At 46.5% G+C, this 22,455-nt stretch overlaps 1 protein-coding gene across 6 annotated transcripts in view; it reads left to right on the forward strand.

Moving 5' to 3' along the window:
- Positions 1–22,455, forward strand: part of SMOX (spermine oxidase) — a 60,991-nt gene that overhangs the window by 21,952 nt on the left and 16,584 nt on the right. For 2 of the 6 annotated variants that reach the window (XM_060124726.1, XM_060124727.1), the window contains exons 2-9: positions 245–478; positions 4,040–4,266; positions 12,061–12,234; positions 12,397–13,156; positions 13,859–14,019; positions 15,920–16,009; positions 16,445–17,291; positions 17,938–18,012. In XM_060124726.1, coding sequence (XP_059980709.1) covers positions 271–478; positions 4,040–4,266; positions 12,061–12,234; positions 12,397–13,156; positions 13,859–14,019; positions 15,920–16,009; positions 16,445–16,582 — 1,758 coding nt within the window. In that variant the 5' untranslated portion in view covers positions 245–270 and the 3' untranslated portion in view covers positions 16,583–17,291; positions 17,938–18,012. Of the gene's footprint in view, positions 1–244; positions 479–2,681; positions 2,749–4,039; positions 4,267–12,060; positions 12,235–12,396; positions 13,157–13,858; positions 14,020–15,755; positions 16,010–16,444; positions 17,292–17,937; positions 18,013–22,455 lie in introns of those variants that run through there. The other 4 variants (XM_060124730.1, XM_060124731.1, XM_060124728.1 and 1 more) reach the window with 4 other exon arrangements.

Consider the following 22,455-nt stretch of genomic DNA (forward strand, 5'->3'; position numbering starts at 1 on the left):
GGGGTGGGCTGTCAGCTCTCCTTTTTGCTGGGGGCCCACGGTGCATCCTCCCTGCCTGTTTCCTTCCCTGTGGCTCCCTCCCTCCTTCCCCACACCCTTTGGAGTTGGCTCTTCTTGCCCAGGTCCTCGGAAGGGATTGAGAGGGCTCAGGGTCCCCCCTTGAAGGCAGAGCCTGTGAGCATCTCTTGGGGCAGGTGGGAAGTGAAGGCAGAGCAGGTGAGCTGTGACCCCCTGCCCCCTGCAGGTTCCTAGGAGGCGAGTGTGGACGGTATGCAAAGTTGTGAATCCAGTGGTGACAGTGCGGATGACCCTCTCAGTCGTGGCCTGCGGAGAAGGGGACAGCCTCGTGTGGTGGTGATCGGCGCCGGCTTGGCTGGCCTGGCTGCTGCCAAAGCACTTCTGGAGCAGGGCTTTACGGATGTCACTGTGCTTGAGGCTTCCAGCCGCATTGGAGGCCGCGTACAGAGCGTGAAGCTTGGTAAGTGCCTCAGTTCACCTCAGTCCAGTCATCTCCTAAGGTCACTTCTTATCTCCCAGTGCCCTGACCTAGCCTGAAATCTCGTTATTTTATCTTCTTCCCGGGGGTTAGTGTTCTATCATGCATGCTGCCTGGGCATTTTCCCTTCCTTTGCCCCTCTCAGCACCCTTCTGAGGTGGGCAGGATGGGGCTCTGGCCTCTATCTTTGGAACACGATCTAGAGTTCACAGTGTTTAGGAGGGAAAGGACACCCAGGACCAAACTTCGCAGTGGGTAGACTGGTTTCTATTTCACAAGAAGGGGAATTCTGCAAGTTTCTATTAGTTGTTAACTTTTGAGTATGAATTAGTGTTATCATGACTGAGCGCTAGCCCTGGGACAATAGGAGGTAAGGGCAATGGAGGTGGAAGAAGACTTTGGGCCTCCTTGTGAGTGATGGGCAGGTCTTAGGATTGTCGAGGAGGAGGGTCTCTCCAGGTTGCAGAGAAATAAGGCCTCTGCAGAAAGCAGCCAGATAAGAGACATACCCTAGGGCTGGGCAGGTTTTGCCAGGGGTCCTAGAGGGTGGAAAATTGCCTGAAATGCAGGTAGAAGTCAGGGGGGTTTCCCATCCAGGGGGTCTGACCATGAAAATGGCCCAGTGGGACCACTCATGGTGGCCTGGAGTGTGTGGGCTACACTGACCCTCCAGAGGATTTTGTGTCTGTTGCTACATGGGCAGCAAGGCCAAGCAGATTCTGTGTGCTTACTTTTGATGAATGGGGCAATTGGCTCAGAGAAGTAGGTGGACAGACTTAGAATAAGCAGAGGTTGAGGAGCAACCTTCTCTCTTCTTTCAAAAACTTTGATCACGTTAAAAGTCTTCCCTTAGAGTATTTCCTGGAAGGTGTATGTGAAATTATGTCTGTCTTCCCCTGGCACACACAGGAGTATGTGTTGGCAGTGAGGATGAAAGTGCAGTCCAAGGCATGTGCAAACCTGGGGACAGGCAGCTGGGAAGCCCTGAGACTCTTTGCTCAACACCTGATTGGCTGACTAGGAGCCTTAGGGATGGGATGGCTCCATTTGTGGTTCTTGAATCTTGATAAGACATTCAGGGTCTGACATACAAGCAGAAGACGGGAGGACAAACAGCCCAGTTTCAGTGGTAGTTGGCAGCCGAGACGTGCTGTGCAGGGAAGTGATTGTAGAAGGGAGGGAGGTGGAAAGGATGGGGCTGCAGGAGGCTGAGGGGATGCACATGGCAGGAAGCCTTCCTCAGAGGGGAGGGAGCTTGGGTGGGCCTCAGGTGATGAGGGGAGTTGGATAGGTAGTGAAAAGAAGGAAGGGGGTAATTGCACACATGGAATTGCACACATGATATATGTGAAGAATCAGATCAAGGCAGACCCTGCCAGGATACGGGAGAGCAAATCCAGGCAAGGGCGTATGTGTGTGTGTTGTGTGTGCAGACACCCAGGGCTGAAAGCCCAGGCTGCAGTTGGACCTGCAGCAGTGTGAGATGCTAGCTGTGAATCCCGGTGGTAAGGGCAGCGGCGATGACCAGAAGCCCCAAGGACACCGTGAGGTAGATGTGGAGATGGTGCCTGGTACCCTTTGGATGCAGGATGTAACAAGGATGACAAAGGTGAGAGGCCTGTGGGAGAGGGCAGGAAACATCCTCAGACTGAGGTGTACTCTGGGCTACCCCACCTCCTTGTAAAGCTTGGGGGATGGAGTGGAGCACTGACCTTGCTGCTGACCTTGAGCTGCTCACCTCGTTCCTGCTTATGCCTGGATACCCCATGCCTGGACATCACTGCCCGGTGACTATGACTTGGAGCTCCCTGGTGTACCCTGGGGAGAGTACAGGCCCCTTTTGCTCCTATTGGGAGCTCAAACCAGGCAAAAGACCTTGGGGAGCCTGAGGCTCTAAAGGAGAATTAGTAATAAATGTCCCCAGTGCCCCCCACCCCCACCCCCCAGGAACCCCGTGGAGGAAGAAGGGCACTGGGTTTCTAGCTTTTCGTGCCTTCTGGTCTGCCCACTTTCCCTGGACAAAGGGACCCACACATTGCTTCCTCTGATTCCAGAGTCACCAGGAAATTCTGTCTTGCTGGCTGTGGCTTGAGGTTGATTGTGTTTTCTCTTGCTCTGTGTTTGGCACATAGATGCACACAGAGCTTTTCTTTCTTTTTTTTTTTTTTTTTAAGTAACTGATGGTTTAATTAGAAGCAGCCCAGGAAAGAGAAGACACAAAAAAGAGAAATGCCCAGTTCCTGGGGTGAGGGGTGAGTGTTGTCTGTTATAGTGTATTAGATAACTATTGCTGCATTAACAGACCACCCTAAAATGTAGTGGCTTAAAACAACATCATTTTATTTGCTGATATTCTGTGGCTCCAGAAATTTGGGTTTCTCTTCATGGTGGTCACAGTCTGGAGAGTGGAAGCCACACGGTGTCTTGAGGCCTAGGCTCTGAAACCACAAACATTGCTTTCATTGCATTCTGTTAATCAAAGCAAGTCACAAGCCAAGCCCAGAGTCAAGGGGTGCGGAAAGACTCCATCTCTTGATGGCAGGACTGGCAAAGTCACATTGCAAAGGGCCATGTGTGGAAGGATAGGAGGGATTATTGTGACCATCTTGGCAAAAAAGTTACCACACATGATGTCTTGAATCAGGCCTCCAAAAACAAAACGAAACACCAAAAAATGTTCCTGTTTTCCTTTCATTGTTTCAGCTTCCCTGGGAGCTAGGCAAGGGAGGAGACAAATGTATCACAGCATGCAGCATGAGAAAAGGAAACTGAGGCCCAGAAGAGGAAATAGGCACAGGCACAGTGACAACTTGCCTCAGAGCATCTGATACCTTGGCTATGGATGGGGTGGTAAAATGAGCCACCAGCCCTGTCCCAACTGGGCCCAGGAGTTTCCCTCTGCCCCAGTCAGACTCTTAGGGTTCTGCCACCTGTGCCATAGGATGAGAAAGCTTAGTTTTCTCCAGAAGTCTGTTTTAGACTGCCTTGGGGAGGAGTCTTCCAAACTGGAATGTTTGCCTTCTTTCTTCTGCCCCAGACTGTGTTGGGAGGTGACCATTTTCCATCTGGCAGAGTGGCTTAGACTCTTGGGCCACTGGATTTTGAGGAATTGGAATAAGGCCAAATGGGGACCTTGGGTCTGGAAGGCTGGGCCTCCTCACTGGGTATTTCAAGGATCCTTGCTCCCCTCACTGGGCCCATTGTACCCACTGGTACCCATAGAAGTTCTCCTGAGGAGGAGGAGAGGTCTGTTGTCTGGTGTTATCTTAGGAGAGTCTTCTAATTATTCCAGTGAGATGACTTGGTGTCAGATCATAGAGTTATTCAGGGTAGAAGTTAGCTATAAAGTAGAATCCATTTTGTGCCACATGTGGTTTCTACTGAGATATTTTCACTGAAGATTTTGGTTCGTTGCTAGAGCGGTACCTAATCCCCTTCCTTCCCCCTGTTGTTGGGGATGGAAGGATCCTCTTGGAGGAAGGAGGGTGAGGCAGTGTTCTGGCTCTCTTCCTTGCCCCTATAAGAGCCTATTGTCGCCATCAGGACACGCCACCTTTGAGCTGGGAGCCACGTGGATCCATGGCTCCCACGGGAATCCCATCTATCATCTAGCAGAAGCCAATGGCCTTCTGGAAGAGACAACTGATGGGGAGCGCAGTGTGGGCCGCATCAGCCTCTACTCCAAGAATGGCGTGGCCTGCTACCTCACCAACCATGGCTGCAGGATCCCCAAGGATGTGGTTGAGGAATTCAGTGATTTATACAACGAGGTGAGGTATTAGGGGGATAGTTGGGCACAAGGGTTTGTGGGGCAGGGAACGCCCTGGCAGTGTGTGTGTGTGTGTGTGTGTGTGTGTGTGTGTGTGTGTGTGTGTGTATGTATCAGACTTGAGGGGCCTGGGCGACCTGCTGGGGTCTTCTATGATCCTGGTCATGTCTGCACATTCTCTGGGCCCTGCATTTGGAAAATCAGGACAATCTGAGGGTAGAATGAAGACAATGAGTGGAGCAGTACTAGGTAAGAGATTAGTGATACTCATGATTAAATATTTCCCCATAAAGTCCTTAAACATCTTTTATTAGATTTATTACTAGATAAGTGGGTATGATTACTGTTGTTATTGCTCTTGGATACTCTTTTAAATGGTAATTTTAAAATACTTTATTTTCAAATTGTTCCCCGTGTATAGAATTATAACTGCATCTTTTTTTAATTGAAATGTAGTTGATTTACAGTATTATATTAGTTTCAGGTGTGCAGCATAGTGATTCAACATTTTTATACGTTATACTCCATTTAAAGTTATTACAAAATAATGGTTATATTTCCCTGCTGTGTGCAATATATCCGTGTTGCTTATTTATTTTATACATAGCAATTTGTATCTCTTAATCCCATACCCCTGTCTTGCCCCTCCCCACTTCCTTCTCTCCACTGGTAACCACTAGTTTGTTCTCTATATCTGAGTCTATTTCTGTTTTGTTCTGTTCATTCGTTTTATTTTGTAGATTCCACATATCAGTGATAACATAGAGTATTTGTCTTTCTCTGTCTCACTTATTTCACTAAACCTCTAGGTCCATTCATGTTGTTGCAAATGGCAGATTTTCATTCTTTTTTATGGCTGAGTAAAATTCCATTGTGTATGTGTATATATATATTATATATATAATATATATAACTATATAACTATATATTTTATATCTGTCTACCTATCTGTCTAACATCTTCTTTATCCATTCATCTGTTGATGGGCACTTAGACTGCTCCCATAGCTTGGCTATTGTAAACAATGTTGCAGTGAACTTTGGGGTATAAATACCTCTTCAAATTAGTGTTTTCTTTTTCTGTGGATATATACCCAGGAATGGAATTGCTGGGTTATATGGTAGTTATATTTTTAATATTTTGAGGAACATCCATACTGTTTTCCACAGTGGCTGCACCAATTTACATTCCCAGCAACAGTGCACAAGGGTTCCTTTTTCTCCACATCCTCACCAACATTTATTATTTGTGTTCTCTTTGATGATAGCTGTTCTGACAGGTGTGAGCTGATATCTCATTGTCATTTTAATTTGCATTTCTCTGATGATTAGCTGCGTTGAGCATCTTTTCATGTGCCTGTTGGCCATCTGTATAACTTCTTTGGAAAAATGTCTATTCAGATCTTCTGCCCATTTTTTAATCGAGTTGATAGCTTTTTTGATATTGAGTTGTATGAGCTGTTTATATATTTTGGATATTTACCCCTTATTGGTCCTATCATTGGCAAATACTTTCTTCCATTCGGTAGGCTGGCTTTTTGTTTTGTTAATGGTTTCCTTTGCTGTGCAAAAACTTTTAGGTTAAATTAAATTAAATTTGTCTTTGCTTTTGTTTCTTTTGCCTTAGGAGACTGATTGAAAAAAAAATTGCTACAATTTATGTCAAAGAGTGTTCTGCTTATGCTCTTCTAGGAGTTTCATTGTTTCCATTGTTACGTTTAGGTCTTTAATCCATTTTGAGTTTAGTTTTGTATATGGTGTGAGAAAGTGTTCTAATTTCACTCTTTCACATGTGGCTGTTCAGTTTTCCCAACACCACTTATTGAAGAGACTGTCTTTTTTCCATGTATATTCTGCCTCCTTTATCAAAGATTAATTGTGTGTGGGTTTATTTCTGGGCTCTCTGTTCTGTTCCATTGATCTATGTGTCTCTTTTTATGCCAGTACCATGCTGTTTTGATTGCTGTAGCTTTGTAGTATAGTCTGAAGTCAGGGAGTGTGATACCTCCAGCTTTGTTCTTTTTTCTCAAATTTCATTGACAATTTGGGATCTTTAGTGGTTCCATATAAATTTCTCTTTTCTTTTTTATTTTTTTTTGCGGTACATGGGCCTCTCACTGTTGTGGCCTCTCCCGTTGCGGAGCACAGGCTCCGGACACGCAGGCTTAGCGGCCATGGCTCATGGGCCTAGCTGCTCCGCGGCATGTGGGATCTTCCTGGACTGGGGCACGAACCCGTGTCCCCTGTATCGGCAGGTGGACTCTCAACCACTGCACCACCAGGAAGCCCTCCATATAAATTTTAAGATTATTTTTTCTAGTTATGTGCAAAATGTCATGGGTATTTATAACTGATTTTTATTTATTGATTTTAGCTACCTTGCTAAATTATTATTTTAACTCTAATACTATATCTATTAATATACCACATTAATTTATGTTCTAATGGTATTTTGGAATTTTATGTGTATAATCCTATATACCAAAAGAATGAGAATTTTGCTTTTTCCTTTCTAATCCTCAGACCAGCGTTGTCCAATAGAATTTTCCACGATAATGAAGATGTTTTAGACATCTATCCAGTTTGGCAGTCACTAGCCACATGTGGCCTTTGAGCTCTTGAAATGTAGCTAGTAATACTGAGAAACTAAATGCTTAATTTAATTTTAAATTGCTATAGAGATCTAGTGGCTATTGTATTAGACAGCATAACTTAAAACTATTAATTTTTTTTTCTTGCCTTACTGCACTGTCAATCTCCAGTACAGTGTTGGATAGAAATATCAATGACACACATCTTTGTCTTATTCAGGTTTTTAAAAAGAATGTTAATATTTTTAGTAACTTTCAGTGGTGCTGTGAACTGCAAAGAACAAGCAAGGTAACATGTAGATCTTGCCTTCTGATAGCTTGTCATTTATAGTGTAATGACCCTTCACTTCAGGTCAGTAAATTGGTCAACAGCCACCTATTGTACATTTTCTATGTCTTTTGGGCATGGGAAAGGAGAAATGACTCTTGCTTTGGGGTTATCCCTGCTCAGTGGAGGGCAGGCACACTCACTGTCTTATGTGTGTGCACCCACATAGTATGTTATGTACAATCCTATAGTGTTGTGTGTTCTCACTTCTAATATTATTATTAAGCAGGTAAGAATTAGTATTCTTCAAAGTAGACCTTCTTGGTCTACTGGGAATCAGTCATGTCCTGATTCCCATGTTATTGTGAGTGCTTCAAGCCTGGATGCCTCTTGAGAATGACTTTCAGGGTCCATGACTTACTTGTTCTTTTAAATGTCCCTCAAAGTAGATCATCATCAACTTCTGCTTGTGGGTTTGATTTTTGAAAGCCAAGAGTGTGAGTCATGGAAAGTAGGATGGATAAAGGTGGGTTATCACTCTGGGTGGTGCTGCTTTGGGTCAGAAGGAAGAGGTGTTAATGAAGTCAAAAGAGAAGTCAAAAGAGAGATTTCCTTATATAGCTGTTAGACAGTGCTGGAGGCCATTCTGAAGAGGTGTGCTCTAAGAATGTGAAGCCTTGCCTGAGGGTGGTTTCATAATAAATATGTAGTCTCCCTCCCAAGGTGATGACTTTGAAGGGCTACTCATTTGAATGTATTATATTTGTTAACAAATAAATGAGTTTGTTCAGTAGTTAACATATAGAGCTTAATCTCTGTAGCAAGATTACCTTGATTCAAATATTGGGTTGGCTAAACAGTTCATTCGTTTTTTTCCGTAAGATGGCTCTAGTAGTACTTTGTTGTCTTTAAATTCATTCAGAACAATTTTGTTAGATTGTATTGTGACAGCTGTCATATCAGCGTGCATTTTAAAAAAAACTTATCAAAATTGGTGAATTTTTATGTAGCCATTTTCATATTGAAGATGGAAGAAAAATAGCAACATTTTCAGCATATTATGCTTTATTATTTCAAGAAAGGTGAAAATGCAACTGAAACGCAAAAAAAGATGTGCAGTGTATGGAAAAGGTGCTGTGACTGATCAAACGTGTCAAAAGTGGTTTGTGAAGTTTCATGCTGGAGATTTCTTGCTGGACAATGCTCCATGGTCGGGTAGACCAGTTGAAGCTGATAGCGATCAAATCGAGACATTAATTGAGTATGATCAACGTTATACCACGCGGGAGATAGCCGACATACTCAAAATATCCAAATCAAGCGGTGAAAATCGTTTGCACCAGCTTGGTTATGTGAATCACTTTCATGTTTGGGTTCCACAAAAGTTAAGCGAAAAAACCTTCTTGACTGTATTTCTGCATGTGATTCTGTACTTAAACATAATGAAAATGGTCCGTTTTTAAAACAAATTGTGATGGGCAATGAAAAGTGGATACTGTACAATAATGTGGAATGGAAGAGATGGCGGGGCAAGCTAAATGAACCACCACCAACTACACCAAAGGCCGTCTTCATCCAAAGAAGATGATGTTGTGTATATGGTGGGATTGGAAGGGAGCCCTTTATTATGAGCTCCTTCTGGAAAACCAAATGATTAATTCCAACAAGTACTGCTCCCAATTAGAATGCAACAGTCGAGGAAAAGTGTCTGGAATTAGTCAACAGAAAATGCATAATCTTCCATCAGGATAACGCAGGACCTCATGTTTCTTCAATGACCAGGCAAAAACTGTTACAGCTTGGCTGGGAAGTTCTGATTCATCCGCCGTATTCACCAGACATTGCAACTTTGGATTTCCGTTTATTTCGGTCTTTACAAAATTCTCTTAATGGAAGAAATTTCAATTCCCTGGAAGACTGTAAAAGGCACCTGGAACAGTTCTTTGCTCAAAAAGGTAAAAAGTTTTGGGAAGATGGAATTATGAAGGTGCCTGAAAAATGGCAGAAGGTAGTGGGACAAGATGGTGAATATGTTGCTCAATAATGTTCTTGGTGAAATTGAAAAATGTGTCTTTTATTTTTACTCAAAAACCGAAGGTACTGGGACTTCCCTGGTGGTGCAGTGGTTGGGAGTCCGCCTGCCAGTGCAGGGGACACGGGTTCGAGCCCTGGTCCGGGAAGATCCCACATGCCTTGGAGCAACTGGGCCCGTGCTCCACAACTACTGAGCCTGCGCTCTGGAGCCTGCGAGCCACAACTACTGAATCCCGTGCGCCTAGAGCCTGTGCTCTGCAACAAGAGAGGCCACCGCAATGAGAAGCCCACGCACCACAATGAAGACCCAATGCAGCTAAAGATAAATAAATAAATTTATAAAAAACAAAAAAAAACCCGAAGGTACTTTTTGGCCAACCCAATACCAGTTCTACCATTTATTAGCTGCATAATCGTGAGCAAGTTATTGAGCCTCTCTGAGCCTTACTTTCCTCACCTGTAAAATGGACACAGTTATACCTACTTCATAGTGTTATGACGGTTAAATGAGATCCCAATGAAAAGTGCTTAATGAGGATTGGGGTAAGTATTATTAGCTGTTACAGACCTGTCCCATTTCCCTTGCATCACATTGGGAAGATGTCATTTAACCCAGGACAGGAGACTGAACATGACAAATGCATGTTCAGTTAAGGCTGTCCTAGTCAGTGGTTGACACAAAGAATCACATAGATGGACTAAATTTGTTTGTCCTCAGTTGGGCATTTTGGCCTTTAGTTAACATAAGCTGACTAGCTACTGTGTTGCTTATCACTGAAGGGAAAAACCCGGGGTAGGGAGGAGGGAAGTTGAAAGCCTGACTCCTTGGCAGTGGAACTGGGTGAGGAATTTGCTGAGGACTCCAGTTAAGACCAAACGCCCAGCATCTTGTGACTGTAGGGAGAAGAAAAAGGGATAATTTAAGTCATTTTCTTCTTTATATTCAGAGACATGTTTAATTCCTGTTTCTATCTTATGTGGAGGCTTTTCCCTTGAGTGGAGTGGTGGGGGGTGGGCCATGCCACTTTCCTTCCTCTACTCAGCAGCCCCAGGGCCGGGCTGCAGGGCAGACATATTCCTATGAATGTGTGTTGACCAAATTCAGACTCACTTTAGGAGGGGAAACACGCCATTAATCAGCATCAGCCACAGATGTTTGGCCAAGGAGCCCAAACCTACCAGTGTCCTGGGAGGGAGAGTGGGCATGTGATCATGCTCACAACCCTTCAGTGATGCCAGGGTCTTTTTTTTTTAATACATTTATTTATTTTTGGCTGCATTGGGTCTTTGTTGCTGCTCACGGGCTTTTCTCTAGTTGCGGTGAGCGGGGGCTATTCTTCCTTGCAGTGCGCGGGTTTCTCATTGTGGTGGCTTCTCTTGTTGCAGAGCATGGGCTCCAGGCGCGCAGGCTTCAGTAGCTGCGGCACGCGGGCTTCAGTAGTTGCAGCGTGCAGGTTCAGTAGTTGTGGCTCATGGGCTTAATTGCTTCGCTGCATGTGGGATATTCCTGGGCCAGGGCTTGAACCCATGTCCCCTGCATTGGCAGGTGGATTCTTAACCACTGCGCCACCAGGGAAGTCTGCCAGGGTCTTAGACAAAGTCCAGGGTCCTTGACATGACTGTTAGTTCTTTGTGCCCTGGCCCTTGCCTGCCTTTCCAAAGTCCTCTCTTGCAACTGTCTTTCTCCTCACTGCCCACTTCAGCAAGACAGAGCCACTTTGCATCTTACACTCTCCCTCTCCCCTGTCTTTGAATATGCTGTTCCTTCTGCCTGAAATACTTTCCCTCTCCTTTCCACTGCCTACTTGGTTATCTCCTGACTGTCCAAGGTTTTCTGAGCTGATCTCACAACCCCTGGGTTCTTTCTTGTCACAGCACATCATATAGAAACAGCCCAGTTATGATATCTCTCCAGCTTGAGTGAGGACCAGAGCTTGGTTCCATGTCCGTCTTCCTCAACATTACAACTTGTGTTGGGCACATAGCCCAGTAAGTGTTTGTTGAGTGAGTGTTGGGGCTCAGACCTTGCCCTTTGGGGATCCCAGCCTGACCCAGGACTGGCTTACTTTCCTCAGGGAGACCTGCCCAGTGTTTGGTGGGAGTTATGTATCAGGCAGGCAGGGAAGGCAATAGGCCCCCACTCCAAGGAACTGTTCATTGCTTTTTGTTGATGAAGTGTGGTCTGGAGTTCTTGCCAAAATATGCCCGTGAAGTGTACTTCCATTCCTTGGTGCACTGGGGCCTCCTTCCTCTCCACATGCCCTGCCCCAACATGGCCATCTTCCTTAAATGCGTCTGGGTCCTGCAGTAAAGGGTACACTTTGTGTGGACCTGAGTATGATTGGGAGGGTCTCCAGAAAGATCAGATTTCAAGGCCCCTACTGCTCCCTCTCCCCCAAAACACTGGCCAGACCACAGCTCCAGACTGCCCTCCTGGGATAGGGTGAAGCAGATACACTTGAGCGGGAATGTCAGGGGAAGAATTTGTGCATTTGGTTCTTGGAAAAGGGAAATGTGTGTAGACCTGGGTTCTTCAGTGGGCAGTATGCTCAGCCATGTAGAGCGCATGTAGGGGCAGTACCTTCCCCACAGGCTGTATAGGCACCAGACATTTCACTTTGTTCTAAGCAGGGGCTGAGTAAGAGAGCCTCTGGGACCCACCCCACCTCCTGTGTGTGGAAGCAAGGAAGCTGACTGCCCAGGTTCAGCCCCAAACCTCGATTTTGTTGGTTCAGCCTCAGTGCAGCACTGAGCATGACGTTGATTTACCAAAGGAGAGGCCCCGTGGGCTTAGCACATCCGGGAACACCTTGGAGGTGGTGACTACTGAATTGGAGCTCTTAGGTCTGAGATGGAGGTAGGATGAGTGAATGTGTTTTCAGTCTCCTGGGGTCTCTTTGTAGGTCTATAACTTGACCCAAGAGTTCTTCCAGCACGGTAAACCAGTCAATGCTGAGAGTCAGAACAGCGTGGGGGTGTTCACCCGAGAGGAGGTGCGCAACCGCATTAGGGACGACCCTGATGATCCAGAGGCCACCAAGCGCCTGAAGCTCGCCATGATCCAGCAGTACCTGAAGGTATCTTTGCCATCTCGGAGCTCTGTTGAGTACAAATGCCAGAGTGAGGAAGACTGACCCTGGGGAATCTGGGTCCGAGGAGGGCGGCACTGCCCTAAAGTCCTGCTCCTACCCCTGCCCAGCCTTGGCGGTCACCTGGCTCCCCTCTGGCTCTTCCCACAGGTGGAGAGCTGTGAGAGTAGCTCGCACAGCATGGACGAGGTGTCCCTGAGCGCCTTTGGGGAGTGGACTGAGATTCCCGGTGCCCACCACATCATCCCCTCGGGCTTCATGCGGGTTGTGGAGCTGCTGGCTGAGGGCATCCCGGCCCACATCATCCAGCTGGGGAAACCCGTCCGTTGTGTTCACTGGGACCAGGCCTCGTCCCACCCTTGGGGCCCTGAGATTGAGCCCCGGGGTGAGGGTAACCATAATCATGACACTGGGGAGGGCAGCCAGGGTGGAGAGGAGCCCCAGGGGGAGAGGCAGGATGAGGATGAGCAGTGGCCGGTGGTGGTGGAGTGCGAGGACTGTGAGGTGATCCCAGCGGACCACGTGATTGTGACCGTGTCGCTGGGCGTGCTCAAGACGCAGCATGCCAGCTTCTTCCGGCCAGGCCTGCCCGCTGAGAAGGTGGCTGCCATCCACCGACTGGGCATCGGCACCACCGACAAGATCTTTCTAGAATTCGAGGAGCCCTTCTGGGGCCCCGAGTGCAACAGCCTACAGTTTGTGTGGGAGGACGAGGCAGAGAGCCACACGCTCACTTACCCACCCGAGCTCTGGTACCGCAAGATCTGTGGCTTTGATGTCCTCTACCCGCCTGAGCGCTACGGCCACGTGCTGAGTGGCTGGATCTGTGGGGAGGAGGCCCTTGTCATGGAGAAGTGTGATGACGAGGCAGTGGCTGAGATCTGCACAGAGATGCTGCGGCAGTTCACAGGTGCGTCCCTGTCCCTGTCCCGCTGCCTGCTCCATGGGCCTCGCTGCGTCTGCCCTCCTCCGCTAGACCCTCTGGGTCTCCTGAACTGTGTGCTAGCATCCTCGTCCCTAGGTCGTGACACTGAGGTGGTGTGCCCACTGGGAGAGATGCGGTAGGGCACTGCGTCTTGGCCTTGGCCTCCTAAATTGCAGGCTCTCCCCCTGTTTGGAACTTGAGACACTCAAAACCACAGGCTCTGTATTTCTTCTCTGTTTCTAAGGGCTGTTGGTGAAAAACTCAGATTTCACCGCAAAACCTCAGATTGCCGATTTCCTACTCATGTTGTCTTGCTAAGAGATGGATTTGTGGTTTTTTTCTGTCTGATTTTTAGTTGAACATCTTTCCTCCACTATCCCAGAAGAGCCTCACAAGAACCCCTAAAATTGGAAGGGGGAACATTATTATCTGGAATGTTTTTCAGATAGGAAAATTAAGGTCCACAGAGAGGAGGTATTTTGCTGGGGGTCACAACGAGGCGTTGAGGGGTACACAGCTTGAACCCCAGCCTCCATCCCTCCCTCCTCCATACTCCATGTTTATCCGTAGCAGCCTGGCCTTCCTGGAGCCCTAGAGGTAGAGTGGGAGTTGTCTTCTCAGGGGTGTCTTCTGTGTGCAGCCATTTCATATTCTCCCCCCCCCTTGGCTCTTCTCACTCCCCAACAGGGAACCCCAACATTCCAAAGCCTCGGCGAATTCTGCGCTCAGCCTGGGGCAGCAACCCCTACTTCCGGGGATCCTATTCATATACACAGGTGGGCTCGAGTGGGGCAGATGTGGAGAAGCTGGCCAAGCCCCTGCCATACACGGAGAGCTCCAAGACAGCGGTGAGTGTGGGTGTGCTGGGTATGTGAGGGAGGGGGTGCAGAGTGAGGGGATCTGTGAGGGGTGCGGTGGGCATTTTGTATGTGTGTTTGGTCCAGGGGAGGAGTGGGAGGGTAGTGTTCACTGAGGAGTGCCAAGGTAAGATAGATGGAGTAGCTCCCATAATGAAGGAGAAAACAGACAATGTGCACTCAACATCTGGAAGAACAGAGTCAAATTGAGATGTGTTAAACTCTTTCTTGAGGTTATAAAAACTGAGCCATTTAATGCTGTGCTGTCCAATATGGTAGCCATTAGCTTTAAAGTAATAAATCCAACATTTTGTTCGTCAGTTGCACTAGCCACCTTTCAAGTTTGAGAGCCACGTGTCACTCATGGTTACAATGTTAGAGTGTGTCACTATAGAGCATTTCTGTCATCGTGGAAAGTTCTTTTGGACAGCACTGACCGAGTATGTTTTGTTTATTTTCCCCAATATGTTTTACGCTTGATCTTAGCCAAAAGGCCGAGAAGCGATTCCCAATATGTTTTAGAAAATAAAATTGAGAATACTGACCCTCCCCCAAATTACATCAACTATGTAATAATATACACAGAAAAATAATAAATTGAAAAGAAATTATCTCTATATATTTCTGTTCCCATGAAGTAAATTTTGAGTTTTCCCCACCAAGCACACACATACAATAAATGTTAAAACCCCAACAGAATTACATTTAAAATAATTCTTTGGTGTAATTGGTGAAGAAGATTGTAGTCAACCAATATGTGTTGTGCCTGCCCTGGCTGTGCTCAGAGGGAGAGAGGAAAAGGCCTTCACTGCTGCTACAGCCATCCTCCTGAAAAGCACAGCTTTTCTTGTCACCTGCATCAGTTAGGACTAGTGCATATAACAAAAAGCAAAACAAAACAAACTGTGGTTTAAACAAGATGGAACTTTACTTAGGTCACATAAAAGGAAATCCGGAGGTAGGTGCCAGGGCCCAGCATCGGTAGCACCTGGCTCCATCTTCCAGGCCACCTTGTGGTCCAAGAGGTCTGTGGAGGCTGCTGCTCTTGCTCTCATATCTGTGACAGGCTGATGGGTAAAAGAAGGGAACCCCTGGGCTGAGTCAGTGTTTCTGAGCAACAGTGAACTTGAAGTTGATTGGCTAGAACTTAGTCACATGACTCCACCAGCTGCTAGTGGGATACTAGGTTGGGATACATCTTTTTTTTTTTTTTCCCGGATGGCAATGGACCCAGTTAAAAGACAGGATTTTTGTTACTGAGGAGAAAGAGAATGGATGTGGGAGTAGGGAGCTTGCCCTCTGCCACAATATGTGCCCCCTTTTCAGCTTGACCACCTCTGTGGGCTCTTTGTTGGTGGGTTAAAACCTCACTACTCAAGGTGGGTGGTCCATGGACAAGCAGCACTGGCATCATGTGGGAGCATGTTAGATGTGCAGACTCTCAGCCCACCCCAGACCTGGTGAATTAAAAACTGCATCCTACCAGGGTCCCCAGCTGGTACCTTTGCACATTCAGTTTGAGATGTACTGGAGTAAAATCCAAACTCAAGCTTGGAATGCAAGCATTAGTTCTGTGCTTGGACCCCACCTAAACAGCCTCCTTTCTTAAGGTTGAGCCCTGGCTATACCAAAATTCTCACTGTCTCCTAGACCAGGCCTGTTTTGGTGCATTTTTGCCCCCATTTTTCCTTCTTCCTGAAACGTCCTTTGCCTGTTTATTTATCCAGCATCTTCCGAGAAGAAGCCCAAAGGTCCTGTCCTCTGGGAAGCTTTGTGTGATCTCCCTGACAGTGGGCCTCTTTCCTGGGCTCTCAGCACCTCGCCCAAACACCCATCACGTCACGTATGACGCCATTTAGTAATTGGGTTTCGTGTCTGGCTTCCCCACCAGCAAGGAAGCTCCTCAAAGCAGCTGCCTGGTCACCTTTTATCTTCCAAGTGCCCAGAACAGTCCCTGGAACCTAATAGAGGCTCCATAAAGGTTTGTTAAATTACTGCCTAACTTTATTGAGTGCTTATATTCTTTCAGGTTCTGAGTCCTTTAGATACATTATTTCACTTAATTCTTACACCCACTCTCAGAAGTAGAGGGTATAAACCCATTCTGGAGATGAGAAAATCAAAGCTTAGGGAGGTTAACTCATTCCCTGAGTTCACTAGTAAGAGGCACAGTTTGTCTCTGAAATTGTAGAGACAGGACTCATGAAAGCCTCAGAGCAGAAAGGACTGAGGCCTGGATGTTTGGGGAAGAAGCAGGGGAAGATGGGGATGGGCAACTCCTCATCCTGTGGAAATAGTACCTGCATCTCAGATGCCTGCTTATTCCTCTCTGACTTGTAGTATGGATGGGTGGTTTTGGGGCAGACAGGTAGCCTTTCTTGCTCCTCCACCTTCACTTCCCTGTCCCCCTGCCCAGCCCATGCAGGTGCTGTTCTCAGGTGAGGCCACCCACCGCAAGTACTATTCCACCACCCATGGTGCTCTGCTCTCTGGCCAGCGCGAGGCTGCCCGTCTCATTGAGATGTACCGAGACCTCTTCCAGCAGGGGACCTGAGGGCCTCCTTGCTGCCAAGCGTGTTCCTTAAAGAACCACTAACTTGTGACTTTCAGCCCTGCCCCTTGCTGTTGTGTACTCCTCATTTCCTAATCCTCTGGAGAATGGATTTGTATCTTTTGTAGAGCTAGACATCTAAATGGCTTCAGACCTGGCCCTGTAGCTTTTCCTTTTCTCCTTGCTGGGTGGTGACCAGGGTGGGGTCTGTTGATTTACCTCTGTGCTCTGACCTCTGACCTCCCCATGCCTCCCCTCATCTCTGAACTTGTTATTGTAAGTGCCTTCAATACTCTGCATTTTGGGATAATAAAAGAGGCTTGCCCTTCCTGTGCTCCTCAGCTTCTCTCTTCCGTTTTTCTTAGCCTTGTGTGTATATGTGTGTGTGTGTGTGTGTGTGTGTGTGTGTGTGTGTACGTGTGTGTATGTGTGTCTGTGTTTATCTGTCATATCCTCTTTGAGTGAAAGGATGGTGGGGGTGCTGTGGTCTGGCTATACCCCCAGAAAGGAAGGTGCCTGCCTTTAGTGGAAGGGGCATCCCCTCACCCCAATCTGTTTGTGGTTGTTTCCTTTCCTGCCCGTGAGACCCCTCTGGAGTAAGGGCCCCTCACTGCCCAGCCTCAGCTCCTTCAGGACAGGCCCGGGTCTGCCTGTTGGCCATTTGCCAGACTTCTCAGAGCCTGATCGGGTAACATGGCCACATGGAGTGAAGGTGAGTTTTATGGGAGGGGACACCTGTTGTGGCTCCATGCCAAGCTCAGATGTGTTAATTATTAATCAGTGTCACCTGGCCACAGGGCCCTGGGTCTGGCCCTTGGCTTAGCTTCTGTTGACTTCTGGGAAGGTGGATAGTCCAGCCATTTTTTTGCTGAGTGAAAACACAGACACTCACATATACACCCCTTATATACCCACACACACATACATCACTCCCACACAGATACACTACCCCACACCCTTACACCTATACGCAACTACACTTACACACATGCATAAAACCTTAAAGAACATTTAGTCATTTTCTTACTCCAGATTTCTAGTGACAGTTTGAATTCTATAGGGTTGAGGGGTTGGGTGGTGGAGGAAGTGATGAAAAGTCAGGTGCACCCCCTGGTCTAACTCTATGAACTTAGGTTGGGTCCACTCTTCAGAAGTATAGGGCAGTGCCCTTGATATGACTCTACATCCTTTCCCCCTTCACCTCAGGCTGTGATGGACATGTCTAACACATAGATATTCCTCTGCACGCCTCCCTGCACCTGCCTGCACATCCCTACATGCACACCCTCCTACATGCATATACACCCCTACACACACACCTACATGGACATATCTAATAGGCATCCTTGCTTTGCCAGGGTTGACCCACCAGACATCCCTCATGGAGTTTATGTCAGGGATTCATGTTCGCCTGATGCATAACTTGAAAAACTGTAAGTATATATTTAAAAAATTTTTTTGAATAGAGGATCTATCAATGTAGTTAAAGCTCTAAAGTCATAAAAGGATACACTGAACAACCTCCTCCCACGCCTGTCCCCAATACCATTGCCACTTCCAATGGCCTCATGTTATTAGTATCTTGTGTATCCGTTTTTAGATATGTCACTGTAAATGTATACTGTTCTCTCTCCTTTTTATGCTAAAGTGACAAAGTATTCATCCTGTTCTGCATTTTGCTTGTTTTAGTTAACATAATGTATCTTGGAGCTATTTCCATAACAATACTTAAATGGACAAGTGATACAGTCTTGGACCCTCCCCATGTCCTGGATTTTCCCCACCAACTGTGCTAGGGAAAGTGGTGAAAGAAGTGGCCCATCACATAAGTATGGGGGATGAAAGTAATACTTAGAGTCTCTGGATCACAGGTGTAGGAATTTTGAAGAACTCTATGAGGGTGAAGGGCTGGAAATGTTTATTTGGTGATTGCATGTTGGGGAGCTTCAGGTGTGCCCAAGTCAGGAGGGTAGTCATAAGTGCTGGAGGTAGTCTCTTAATTTGACATGGATGCCAGCTCAGGCTGGGGAGGGTGATTCATCCCATCAGGGAAGCAAAACCTCCAGAGAGTTAAGTAATGCAAGTAATGCGCCTAAGATCACTCAGGTAGGTGGTGATGCTGAGACTTTATCCAAGGTCTGTTTGGTGCCACAGTGCAGGCTTATTCTAGTTACTATGTGATAAAAAGAAGAGGCTGGTGCCATCAAAAAAAATCTTAGGCCATTACCAGACAGAGTGGAACTGGGTACAGCCACACTGGGAGACTGTGGTGGCAGGTTCTACTAAAGCAGGCCATGTGCCTGCCAGCATTTCCACTCCTGGGTATATACCGAAAAGAAATGAGTGCATATGCCCACCAGAAATATGTACCAGAGACTAGATGTACCAGGGACACAGGATGAGTTCCTTGCTGTGATTAGGTTCCTGAAACAGCCGTGGCATTGATTGAAACCCAAATGACTCTTAGTGGTGTCTAATATGGCATGCTCAGGCCAACACCTGTGCCTATGCCTGCTATACAATTTCTGTCTCCTGTGGGAGGTCACTTGAGAGGAAAGTTCTTTCCTGGCACTGGATTCTATGTAGAATTTGTTGCATGGTTTCTTGTGCTGTGGGCATTAGTGAATCCATGGGCAAGGTGTTCAGTTATGGCTTTGTGGAAGCCTCAGAAATGTTCCTTCAGGGGGCCTGGGTTACTTGGCAAATACTGTCTCTTTCCACTGTTGCTGCTCTGGAACAGGTGAGGAATATTAGCTCCGCCTTCATGGGAGCCACTTGGAATGTCTGCCCTACCTACAAACAAAGGTAGGAGTGAAGTGCCTTTGGTTTGAGTCACTCTGCATTTGCTCGGGGCTGTCAGGATGAGCCCACAGGTGATCCCAAGGTGCAGAGTGAGGTGGGCTGCTGGTTCAGTTCTAGAGAACTGCCTGTCTAATTAATGGTCTGCCAAACATAATGGTATATTCACATGAAAGCCGTGTTTTCTCATAATGACCAGCTGGTGTCCCTTCTTCCATGCTTGGCCCTTTTAGCCTGTTCTCCACACAGCAGCCAATGTGATCCTTTAAACTATATGAATCCAGTTATGTGCTTCCCTGGTTTCCAGCGATTCCCACCATACTGAGCATAAAAGGTGATTTCCAATGTCCTGTGTGATCTGTTCTGTGGCCCCCACTTCCTTCCGTGGCCCCCTTCTTTTGGCCCTAGCTGTCCCCTTTATCTGGAATGCTTGCCCCCAGGTAGTGCAAGTCTCTTTCCCTCATTGCATTCAGTTCTCTAATCAGCTGTCACTTCTCTAGGAAAACTTCCCTAAGCACCCCATTTCACAGCACTCCCAGCACTCTTTGTCCCTCCCCTTGCCTGTTTCTTCATAGCCCTTCTCTTGCCATGATGTCATATTTTTTTTGTTTATTTATTTGTCCATCTGTCCCCCCCACCCCTTCCCCAGGATGTAGGTTACATTGTCCAAAATAGTGCCTGGTATAGTGGGTTATCAATGAATATTTGCAGAATGAATGAACAAGTGAATGAAGAAGCTGAGCTGAATGGCGTCATCCCCCAGACCCACCATTGGTGCTGGCCAGCAGTCCTCGTGGGCTTCCCTTGTCAGCTCCCCTTCAACTCTGACACCTCCCCTCCCCCACCAACTGTCAATAGGCACCATGGTCTCCTGCTTCACGGACAAAATAGAAGCCATCTGGAGGCAACTTCCTCGACAAATCTACAAACTGCTAGCCTTCACACCTGTCCTTTTAGACCAGGGGTCCCCAACCCCTGGGCCAAGGACCGGTACCGGTCTGCGGCCTGTTAGGAACCGGGCTGCATAGCAGGAGGTGAGCGAAGCTTCGTCTGCTGCTCCCCATCGCTCCCCATTGTTTGCATTACCGCCTGAACCATCCCCCCTGCTCCCCCGGTCTGTGGAAAAATTGTCTTCCATGAAACCGGTCCATGGTGCCAAAAATGTTGGGGACTGCTCTTTTAGACCTTTCCCAGGCACGATGGAAGTGTGTGACCCATCACTTGTGCATCCCATGCCCCAAACTCAGGGACTTTGCTTGTCCTTTCCTATCCACATTCTCTCCACTCCATGCTTGCCACCCACACTTCAGTGTCCTCACATCTTTCCCATCACCAACCCTCATCTTACTCCCACTTTTCCTTGCCTCTCTTTCGGCCAAGCATCACGTTAGCATTTCCTACACTTGCTCTCTCTGCATCCTTACTATCCTCACCCTAGCAGTGGTTGGTGGGGGTCCTCAGGCCGCAGAGGGAGACACAGGAAGGACTGGGCCGGCTCTCCTTTTCATGGCTGGGAGAGGTGAGGAGGACCTCTAGGTCTGCGGAAGCACAACCTCATGGGCTGAACCACATCCTTTGGCGCCATCTGCTGGCCATTTTGGAATGCAACCCTTGCTGCACAGGGAACATTTGTGTCCTGGATTCTGTGAGCTTTTCTGAATAAAAAAAAAAAAATTCAATGAATCATAGAAAGTACCTTTAATTAATGCTGAATAAGTTAATAAAGTAAGATTCCCCCCCAATATTGGCCCCCAAGATATTTTCTTTTTTATTCATTCGTTCATTCACTATTTTGTTCATCCAGCAGACTTGTGTGTGCCAGCTTCTGTGCTAGAAATGTTTAATTATGCTTCAGTAAATAAGTTTATTAAGTAAATAAATAAGAAGTATGAACTTATTTTATTCCCCAAGTGAATCTGGACTGTATGATTTCAATTCTTTTAAGTTTGTTGAGGTTTGTTTTATAGCCCAGGATATGGTCTATCTTGGTGTATGATCTATGGTGCTTGCAAAGGATGTGTAGTGTGCTGTTGTTGGGTGGAGTGTTCTACAGATGTTGATCAGATCCTGCTGGCTGACAGTGTTGTTGATTTCCTCTATATCCTTGCTGGTTTTCTGTCTATTTCTACTGATTGTTGAGAGAATAGTTGAAGTGTCCAATTATAATTGTGTATTTCTTTATCCTTTCAACCCTATCAGTTTTTTTGTATTAATAGACATTTTTAAGAACAGTTTTAGATGTACAGAAAAAGTGAGTATATAGACCCTACCTCCATTTTCCCTATTACTAACATTTTACAGGACTTCCCTGGTTGTCCAGTGGCTAAAACTCCATGCTCCCAATGCAGGGGTCCTGGGTTCGATCCCTGGTCAGGGAACTAGATCCCACATACTGCAACTAAGAGTTTGCATGCTGTAACTAAAGACCCCGCATGCCGCACTAAAGACCCTGCATGACACAAGTGAAGACCCCACATACCGCAACTAAAGATTCTGCATGCCACAACTAAAAGATCCTGCATGCCGCAACTAAAACAGATCTCACGTGCTGCAACTAAAAGATCCTGCATGCCTCAACTAAAGATCCCACGTACTGCACCTAAAAGATCCCGCATGCCGCAACTAAAAGACCCCACATGCCTCAACTAAAAAAGATCTCGCATGCTGCAACTAAAAGATCCCCATGCTGCAACTGAAAAAGATCTTGCATGCTGCAACTAAAAGATCCTGCATGCTGCAATGAAGATCCCATGTGCTGCAACTAGGACCTGGCGCAGCCAAATAAATAAATAAATAGATAGATAGATAGATAAAATATTTTAAAAAATCCAACTACAGAAAAAAATCTTACATTAATATGATGCATTTGTTATAATCAATGAACCAATATTGGTATATTATTATTAAATAAAGTCCACAGGTTAAATGAATAAACTAATGTCTTTTTCTGTTCCAAAATTCTATCCAGGATGCCACATTACATTTAGCCATCATGTTTCATTAAGTTCCTCTTGGTTGTGATGTTTTCTCAGACTCTCCTTGTCTTTGATGATCTTAACAGTTTTGAGTATAGTCAG

This window comes from Lagenorhynchus albirostris, chromosome 15 (genome assembly GCF_949774975.1).
Source record: "Lagenorhynchus albirostris chromosome 15, mLagAlb1.1, whole genome shotgun sequence".
In the NCBI taxonomy this organism is placed as follows: Eukaryota; Metazoa; Chordata; class Mammalia; order Artiodactyla; family Delphinidae; genus Lagenorhynchus; species Lagenorhynchus albirostris.